The 9,993-nt window shown below is 44.6% G+C and overlaps 1 protein-coding gene across 2 annotated transcripts; it reads right to left on the reverse strand.

Moving 5' to 3' along the window:
• Window positions 1-2,399: 2,399 nt before the first annotated feature.
• On the reverse strand, window positions 2,400-8,963 carry C6H10orf88 (chromosome 6 C10orf88 homolog). 2 transcript variants are annotated; one of them, XM_058841686.1, is made up of 6 exons: window positions 8,717-8,963; window positions 8,435-8,623; window positions 7,333-7,405; window positions 6,573-6,779; window positions 5,428-5,897; window positions 2,400-4,493 (listed from the first exon to the last, which is right to left on the reverse strand). In XM_058841686.1, exons 1-6 carry the CDS (start codon window positions 8,869-8,871, stop codon window positions 4,265-4,267), a joined length of 1,323 nt encoding a protein of 440 aa, XP_058697669.1. In that variant the 5' UTR covers window positions 8,872-8,963; the 3' UTR covers window positions 2,400-4,264. The 2 variants fall into 2 exon arrangements, with proteins under 2 accessions (XP_058697669.1, XP_058697668.1); XM_058841685.1 differs by having other exon boundaries at window positions 8,435-8,626.
• Between the last annotated feature and the right edge of the window lie 1,030 nt (window positions 8,964-9,993).

Below are 9,993 nucleotides of genomic sequence, written 5' to 3' on the forward strand. Positions count from 1 at the left end.
ACTCCATAAATTAACAGAAAGGAACTTCTGTTTCTTTACAGAAACTGATGGAAAGACTGTAGAAAGAATTGAGATTGTTTAAACCATCAAAACTATAAAGTTTTTGTCTCTGTTGTCACGTGAACAAAAGAGTGGTGGGCAGTGAGAAATGAAAAGGTTTTTTCTAAAAGTTTATTCTGGTGTTCTTATTCTTGTAGTTTGTCAATAAACTTTCTTTATTCCTTTTAAGTTTTATGCCTAGTTTGCTCTTGTTTTAATCCATATCTCACAGCAAGAAATAAATCTTTTTTTCCCCTTTTTGTTAATTACTGGTTCAAAACCACGACATATCTTTAAATATGTATTCAATGCCTCCACACTCAAAGGCAGTGTAAGTACGTTTCAGGGTGAAGAGACAGTTGCATTCAAAATCCTTAAAGTGAGTTAAAAATCAGAGAGAGATGTTTTAAAGAAGGCATAGGTCTGAGATTAGAAATACAGTAGCATTACAAATGCATTATATATCCCTTTGCTTACAAAAGAAAATGGTTTTGTCAAAAAAATAACAATACTATGAAAAAAAAGCACCTGGCTGTGCTTCAAGAAGGTCTTGGCTTTTCTAGGAGAGCTGGAAGAATCCCTGTTTGCACAGCTGAGGGGCTTGTGCTGCCTGTGTTGGAGCCCTGGCTGCTCCCAGCCTGAGCCAAGGCCAGGTACCAGCACACCTGGGGCACTGGCACAGCCACAACCCCAGGAGATTCAAAGGCTGGGGACTCACTGCTGCACTGAGAAATACTCTGGAGTTCAGAGCTTTGGTCCTCATGAGAGAAAACAGGGTGAATATAGTGGAACAGGTATTTTGTTAAAGCTGTGCTGAAAGGAATTCAGGATTTCAGGACTGTGCTTGTTCCCTTGCCTCAGGTAAGAAAGGCAGATTCCTTTTTCCTTCTGTAGTTCCTAGCACAGGTTCTTTCAGAACTAAGTAAGTTCTGTCTGCAAAGTGGTTGCAGTGCAATCTTCTTTTAATCTGTGATAAACATGAACCTGGCTTTGCTTATCCCTGGGTGTTTCAGCAATATCTTCATGACAACTCTTTTACAACAGTTGCACTTTACAACCTCAGGAATCCTCAGCAAGGACAGGGAATTGTTTGCCCAGGGTAACCTAAAGGGAGAGATGTTAAAATGAAGGTGGCAGAAACCAAGCTCCTGTTGGTTTCTCCTTCCTGGAGCAGAGGGGCTCCAGCCCTGGGAACATCTCCATGGCCTCCTCTGGACTCACTCCAGCACATCCTTCTCATGTTGGGGTCCCAGAGCTGGATGCAGCATTCCAGGTGGGGTCCCACGAGAGCAGAGGGGAAGAATCACCTCCCTCATCTCCCTTCTTTTGAGGCAGCCCACACCTGTTCATTTTCAAGGCTGCACATGCACACTTTTGGCTCATGCTGAGTTTCTCACCCACCAACATCCCCAAATCCATCCCCCCAGGGCTGCTCCCAAGCCATTCTCCAGGCTGTATCTCCTGGCAGGAAAGAGCCATCTCTCCATACACATGGAAAACCAACACTGGAGTGGGTCCCATCCGCCTGAAAAGACATCTCAGGGCTGCTGAGCACTCAGGTAAGAGGGAAAAATAAGAAATAAATGTATGTATGCATGTGCTTCACTCAGTTTTGTTGTTGGTACTCCAGATAATAAACACAGCTGACTCACTCTAGGCCAGGTTAAATCCTCCCACTGCATGCACTGGCCAGAACAGGAATAAAGTGTCTTTATTTATTTATAGTGGTGTCTCTATAAAGTCCTGGGAGCAGAAACCAAGCCTTTAAATTAGAGCTGCAGAGGTGTTTGTAAGACAGCTCAGCTTTGGTGCCATTTGCACTCTGATCTACAGTGGTCAGGTACAGAGAGCAAATAGAAACTACAAAATATGGAAAAGCTGTTTTTAAAAACTTGAATTGCTACTCCCACTGTGCTTGTTGCTCTCACATTTATAGAGCCCAAAGCTCCACCTGAGAAAAGCAATTGGGCCACTTGCTTTCAGGTATCACATCTAGGAAATATTTAGTATTAATCTTGCTCATAATAGTACTTAGAACAATTTTTTAAAATTATTAAACTTTCTAAACTCTAGCAACATTTTAGGTATGTTCCCATTTATTTGAATAGTGAAAGATTTTGCATCCATACATGTGGAAGTGGACACATCTGTAATGTGAAAAGGATTCAAGTGCAAACAGAACACACAAGGTATTATAAAACAGAATGAGTTTTACTGAGGAGCAGGTAGAAAACCACCAGAACCCCAAGCTGCTTTTTTTTGCCCAGCTTTGCCCAGCTTTGTCTCAAATCTCTCTCATGGTGACAGCACTCCTTGGCAGAAGCCTGGCTGCAGCAATACCAAAGAACTGAACATCGTGGTGTTCTGCAGGATTGTTTTATTACCAATTTTTACAACTCTTCAGTACTACATATTCAGGATTTGCACTCTGTGTGGGTCATGTCAAATGAAAATATCTGAAAAAAAGTTTAATTCCCAGTTAAATCATATAGTATTCTAAACTTTTAACACTTCATTTTTCTCTCTACACAGAATCCCTCACTGAAGTGGAAACTGAAAAAACACCAAACCTGCAACAATACAACTTCTACACTCTGGGATTTGTGGTTTTAATCTCAAATGTCCTCATTGTGGTAGCTGTGATACTAAAACATCACAGACACCAGGTAGGATACAGCTATCAAAATGTCCAGAGCTCATTTTAACTAACTCTAGAGATTTCTATTTAGTGTCAGCTGCTATTCATATTTGTCACCCAGAGAAGGGAAGAGAGAAAAAATAAAAAATCATTAAATTAACAGCACTGGAACTCAACGACACTCAGAAATCTATTTCAACTTCTTTTGTTAGTAAATAAAAAATCCAAGCCCAAAAACCGCTCATCTTAGTACTCTATCTCAAGTCACTGAGTTGAAAAAGAGTGTGTCTACCTGAGGATAGACTTTATGCCTTTACAGGTATGAAGTACAAGATCCTTTTGTTTTAAAAAAACCCAAAACTGGTAGGAGTTAAAATCAGGGACAACTGCAAGAAGTCTTTTCAAAGCAGATTATCCTCTCTTCCAAATCTACTTCTCTGGGTTTACTACCATCAGGATCTGACAGTCTTCAAAAAATATGAGTTTTCCTGGAGAAGAAAATATCAGGCAGGGTAAATAAGGACACTGGCTCGTACATGCTTATGCTGCTTTTGAGTCAACACCTGCTTCCCCAACAATAGCTTCTGTCAAAAATGTTTGTGCACCCAACTGAGGGGTTTACCATAAAGTCCCTACACCCTCCAATTTAAATGGTGCACCCCAGAATCCAAGAGCAACAAATAGAATGGAGTTTGAAACTCAGCCTTCCACAGAAGAGGGATTTGGAGTCACATTCCTACCTCCCCAAATGACAGCAAAACTGACCCCAACAGGTTAAAGGAAGTGTGATGCAGTAAGGAAAACTCCTCTGGTCTTCTGGAGCTACCCCAGCACATCCAGTCTGAGAACAACATCCACTTGAGAGGAACCATCAGTGAAGTACTTGCACTTCTTAGGATAATGAAACCTGGACAAAGACTGCTGAGTAAGCATTCATTTCACTTGTTCCTGCACGCTTGGGTAGTTTAGGAAGGAAAAAGGTATCAGAGGCTTGTTTTAGGTATCTCTTAAGGAGCCTGGATTCCTAATTTAGGTGCCTGTACAGCCAACAAAGCTTCCAAAGAACCCAGGCTGAGTTCAGGTTTCCCCAGCTCTCTAAAGACAGCTCCTTAAACTGCCCAAATCAGGAAGTGACAATCCAACCTTCCTCTCAGAGCTCGAACATCTTCAACAAAAGCACAAACTACATTCTGTACTACTGATAATACATTTCACAACAAAAATTAATACAACCCAAAAAAGTGAACTGATTACATGTAGGTAAAAAGGTAAGCAGTAACTCAGTTTATTTAGAGTACTCCATTATTCAAACTGGAACTGGGGAACTGTTCATACATCTTCTAGCAATGTTCTTTAAATAAATAAGCCACAAAGGGCATACAAAACTCTCATATTTAGGAAAAAGCACATAGTCTTAAGATCTTTCATAAAACTAGCAAGTGTGTACAACAGTGGATAGAATTACAGTAACAAAATGCAAGTTAACAACACTGAGGTTCTTTATAGCTTTAACTGCATAAATACTAAGCTTTGTAAAGTGTAATTACTCTTAAAGTGTTCACATTGAAACCCTGCTTCTGAATCCCTCTACCTCTCTCCATTAGAAAACCCCTCATTAGAATCATAGTGTGCTTGGGAGATTTTGTTTGGCTTTGAGTTCTGAACCAAGTCCATCAAGAGAAACATTTTATTGTCTATGTGTGTCTGAAGAGCCTGGATTTGGCAGTCAATATAGTCCATTAGTTTCTTCTCCATCAGATCCAGGTTTTTCGAAATGATCTTTTCCAAATAGGAGCAAATAGGCTGTTGTTCCACTCTGTAAGAAGAGCAAATATAAGAATAAGAATAACCTATTTCTTAATGACAAGGGGCAATACAGAGATCTGGGCACCTGAACATCTTTTAAATGTAACATTTCATTGATTAGGCACTGAACTTTGGAAGACATTAGGTTTTTAGCATGAGAAAAATACCCTCCCTGCCACATTAAATCTCTATTTTTTTTTCATAAACATGCTATTGTATATAATCATCTTCTTTCAACCTTGTTTTTTCAAAGGCTCAATTATGCATTAGAGAGCTTAGTTACATAAAACAAAATCCACAAAAGTCAACAATATACACATTTGTATTCTGTCAGCACAGCAGACTGTCCTTGTCACCAAAAATTATTCAAAAGTTATCCAAACTAGACAACTTTCTGGGTTTACATCTGCATTCTTTAGAAATACTGGAGCTGAGATATTCAGTCTCCATTAAATCCTGATTCCTACATCTCAGGAGTTCCAGTATTGTTCATGAGGTACCAAACTGTGTAACTGTGACACCTGCACTGTAAATGCCAACAAGTGAGGAGGAACAGGAAAATCAATGGGATGATACACACCAAGTACAGCAGAAAGATTGTACCACATTGTGTGAAAAAGGGATGATGTAGGAATTTAGGGGTAAAAGTAATCGTAATGAAAATACAGTAGATGAGAAAGACAAGCTAAATGTGTATGAAGAAACATCCTTTTTAAATTAAACAGTTTAGTAACAACAAATGATGTGCTTTCTTCTGAAAAATTCCTACATTCAAGCAGCTCATCTGAAAAACTGTAATGCTCATCACCACACAGCCTTTAAAACCACATACTCTAAGACTCACTAGTGCTGCTAATGAGAAGAAAATGCTTACATTATGCATTTTGTTTAAACTTGTCAATGAGCAGTCAACACTATTGAGAGATTGACCAGATTTAACTCACCCAGCACTCTGAACACCTTCCTCTTTAGCCACTGCACTCTTCCCGAGGTGCCTCTCTCCATCCTTGAGCCGAAGGTGATTCACCTGAGTGCACAAGTTTTGAAGAAAAGGAAGAAGCACCTGTGGGTTGGCCACGTTTGGGGTTTCACCTGCTTGTTGCTGCACCTGCAAAGATCCCCCGACTTTCAAGTCATTCCTGAGGTCAACTGCATTTTGCTGAGTAGGAAGTCTTTCAGAATCCAAAGTATTCCCTCTTTCAGGTACCTCTGAGTTCAGATCACGAGTTATTTTTAGATCTTTATACACTGCTTCACTTGTTAAATGATTTTTAACAGGCAAAGGTTCAGTGGCTGATGGACTCAGTGATGACTGAAGAGCTGCACTGCGCAATCCATCTATTGCACGGTCACTCCCAAAGTTGGAATTGTTCCCCAAGATCCAACTGAGTTTGTCTCCAAGAGGGAAATTGTTCTGATGGAGAGAAAAACCCATTTGAGTATTCAAATAGACTGGAAATTAGACAGGAGTAACCATGGATACTTTATAACCCAGCATTCTACTAGTAAAGATTTGAAAAGTATTGAACTACAATCCTTGTAAGTATGAAGTGTTAATTATCTTGTCAGTGTCTAAGTAAGAAAAGAACTTTACTGACTTGATTTTTACCATGCTGTGTCTCCAACACTGAATGATTAACATCAGATGGATTCAGGAGTCTGTTGATACAGCCCACCTTGCAGGATTAGGATCTAAAGTAAATTTTCTCTGAGAGCACGTTCCTTTCAGTTGAAGGTGACATGGTTATAATGACCATTAAAGAGACAAACCAGCCCATCTATCTACACCCCAAACATTCTAGAGAAAATGCCCACCATCCTTGTCTAGCACTGATAGTGGAAACAGGCAAAAGGAGAGCAGGGTGGCAGTGAAGCTTAAAATTATAACAGTGCAAATAATAACAATAGTAACAACAACAACAATAATAATAATAATAATCCTGGAGTACACAATCTGCACTCATTCGAGTGCCAACAGGTAAATCAGGATGAAAATGGCAGAAAGTGCAGATTAAAAAACCCCAAACATCTTTTTAGAACATTCTTAACTGGTAAAGTGCCAGTTTGTGTTTGTGGAAAAGTGACTTACTTTCTGCTGACACCGGACCATGTCCATGAGCTGCTGAGCACCTGGAGATAACTTAGATCCCATGGATTCCATTATACTTTGCACTCTGTCTAGATCTATGCTTGATCCTAGTGAAGGAAAATCAGTTGCTAGTTTTGCAGACACTGCTTTCACTTCTAGAATTATTTTACTGATGAGTACTCTGTGTTTCTCACCAAAGGAGAGCAGCTATCGCAAGAAGGAAAAAAAATACTTTGGTTAGGGAAAGAAACAATTTGTGTTTTCTTTGTACATAGGGGACAATGCATTGATCTTTGAGTCTTGGGAAAAACCATGCTGAACTCTTTTTCCAGGGAAATTAAGCCAATTTCTCCTTGTTATTATATCCCATAAAATTCTGACTGGAACAGTACCTGAGTGCCCCAAAGATAAATAAAGATTTTCTAAGCATTTAAGAGTTGTGGCCACACGATTTTCACAAGTTTATTTAACCCCAGAGCTGACAGTTCTAATCACAGATTTGCAGTTTATCTGATTCATGTTTATTTTCTGTAAGAGTCAATTATCTATATTATAAAAAGTCTTCATGGAAAGAAAACTGAGATACCATTTTAAAAGGAGCACTCTGCCAAGACAAAGTACCAGCCAACAGATTTTTACGTGATTATGTGAACAGATGAAGTGTATAAAACCAATAATTTTACTAAGAGCAATGCAATTTAGTCGATTAAATGATTAAAAAGGTAAAAGAACAATAAAGCAATGCTGTTCAACTCCTTACCTTAATTCTACAGGAGGCTGCAGGGCATTCAAACTTAAGGTACTTGTGGTATAAAGTAGCCTCATCAGTTTCACTAGAAAAATAAAATAAATAAGCTGTGACATAAATATACAAAGAACTTGTTTTCTGTTGTAGAAATACACTATACTGGTACATATTTAGATAAGAAACAAGACTGACTGGAACACATTTCTAATGCAGATTTATGGTTTCCAACAGCAGTTTCAGTTTCTTGTTTTTAGCAGATTTTATTTTCTAAGAGCAGTTTTAATGCTTATATGCAACTTGTAATGAATCTTATCAAATATTTATGTAAAAAATTACTTGTATGTGTGCATGCACTGTGCACTAGAGAAGTTTTTGAGGTTCAGTACATTATTCACACATCCTCCCTGAGGCTCTCAGTCGACTGGTTTCTGTTTAGCTAATTAAGCAGCAGATGTGCCATGTAATGACTTCAAAACAAAACAGAAATATTGCTTTATTTCCCCCGGCAAAGCATGGAAGGAAGTATTGAAAGTGAAAATAAAACCGTCTTTTTCAAATCTTCTCTCTTGTGCTTTGAAGTGTGAGATGACTACTTATCAAAGAGACAACAGATCTTTCATAGAACCCAAGCATGCGTTGGGTTGGAAGGAACTTTAAAAGTCACCCATCCCCTGCCATGGGCAGGGACACCTTCCACTGTCCCAGGCTGCTCCAAGCCCCGTCCAGCTTGGCCTTGGACACTTCCAGGGATCCAAGGGCAGCCACAGTTTCTCTGGCAACCTGTGCCAGAGCCTTCCCACCCTCACAGGGAGGAATTTCTTCCTAATCCCACCTAACCCTGCCCTCTGTCAGTGAGCAGCCATTCCCCCCAGTCCTATCTCTCCCAGCCCTTGTCCAAAGTCCCTCTCCAGCTCTCTCGAAACCCTTTTAGGCAATGGAAATGGCTCCAGGGTCTCCCCAGGCGCCTCCTCTACACCAGGCTGAACAACCTCAATTCCCTCAGCCTTGTTACAGAGCTCAGGTCTCTAACCACAGGAGCACCTCAGAGCACACACAGAGCGCAAGGCTGCCCGAGCGTGTGCGGGATCCAGCCCCGCCCGTGCTCAGCACTCACCCCAGGCCCGGGCGGGTGCCCCGGTTCTGTCCCCGGCCGGTGCCGCAGTACTCCTCGCCCACGTACACCTCCATGTTCCGGGCCTGGCTCACGATCCCCACGGACACCATCTCGGCGCCGGGCCGGCACTGCAGCCGCAGCTCGCAGGGCTCCTCGCCGCCCGCCCGCCGCTCCGCCACCACGGCCTCGCTGCTGCGGGGGGGAAGCGACACGCGTTGTCCGTCCAGCCCCGCTCCCGCCCGGCCCAGCCCGGCGTTCCCTCTCGCCGCCCGCCGCCCTCACCCGGGCTCGCCGTCCCCCGCACCCCGCCGCAGGCACAGCGCCCGGGCCAGGCCGCCCGGCGGCGCGCAGGGCCAGGAGCACCGCGCCGACACACAGCGCGGCTCTCGGCCTCCTCCTTCTTCTTCCTCCTCCTCCGCCACGCAGCCGCTGGACATGGCGGAGCCGCGGGGAGCGCCCGACGGGGACACCCGGCCGGGGGAGCGGCACCGCCCGACCCTCAGCGGCCGCCGCGGCCGGGACGCGCCTGCGCGAGGGCCCCGCGCGTGCGCCCTGGGCAGCGGCGGGAACCGCCCGAGGGAGAGCCCGGGGCGGCAGAGGCGCCCACGGCCCGGGGAGAGCTACCCAGAGCCCGGGGAGAGACACCCAGAGCCCGGGGAGCGACTCCCAGAGCCCGGGGAGAGCTACCCAGAGCCCGGGGAGAGATACCCAGAGCCCGGGGAGAGCTACCCAGAGCCCGGGGAGAGATACCCAGAGCCCGGGGAGCGATACCCAGAGCCCGGGGAGAGCTACTCAGAGCCCGGGGAGCGACTCCCAGAGCCCGGGGAGCGACTCCCAGAGCCCGGGGAGAGACACCCAGAGCCCGGGGAGCGACTCCCAGAGCCCGGGGACAGCTACCCAGAGCCCGGGGAGCGACTCCCAGAGCCCGGGGAGAGACACGCAGAGCCCGGAGAGAGACACCCAGAGCCCGGGGAGGGATACCCAGAGCCCGGAGAGAGACACCCAGAGCCCGGGGAGAGACACCCAGAGCCGGCGGAGTGGTACCCAGAGCCCGGGGAATCGCCCCCACGGCCCGGAGGTGGCGGAGGGCGCAGAGACCTGGAGTTAGGTGTGGAAAACACCTCTGAGATTACAATAATAGTCCAATACAGGACCCAACAGCGCCGTGCAAACCGTACCTTGGCACCGAGCGCTACGTCCAGTCGTTCCTTAAACATCTCTGACTCCCACACCTCCCTGGGCAGCCCATTCCAATGTCTAATCACTCCCGATAAGAAATTCCTCGTAATATTCACCCTAAACGTGTGGTGCAGCTTAGGTGGATATCCTCTTGTCCTGTCACTGCTTGCTTGGGAGAAGAGACTGGCCCAGAAGCGGTGCCAGGCTCTAGGGTGGAGCTTAGGAGAAGGTTCTTCCCCCACAGTGTGGGGATCCAGCACTGAACAGGCTCCCCTGTTGGACTCAACATCTCAAAGGGCTTCTCCAACTGAAATGATTCTTGGATTCTGTGAAACTTGCTATTATGTCAAAACCTGGAGCAGCGGGGTTCTCCCGAGTTG

The sequence above is a fragment of the Poecile atricapillus genome, chromosome 6 (genome assembly GCF_030490865.1).
Source record: "Poecile atricapillus isolate bPoeAtr1 chromosome 6, bPoeAtr1.hap1, whole genome shotgun sequence".
Classification (NCBI taxonomy): domain Eukaryota; kingdom Metazoa; phylum Chordata; class Aves; order Passeriformes; family Paridae; genus Poecile; species Poecile atricapillus.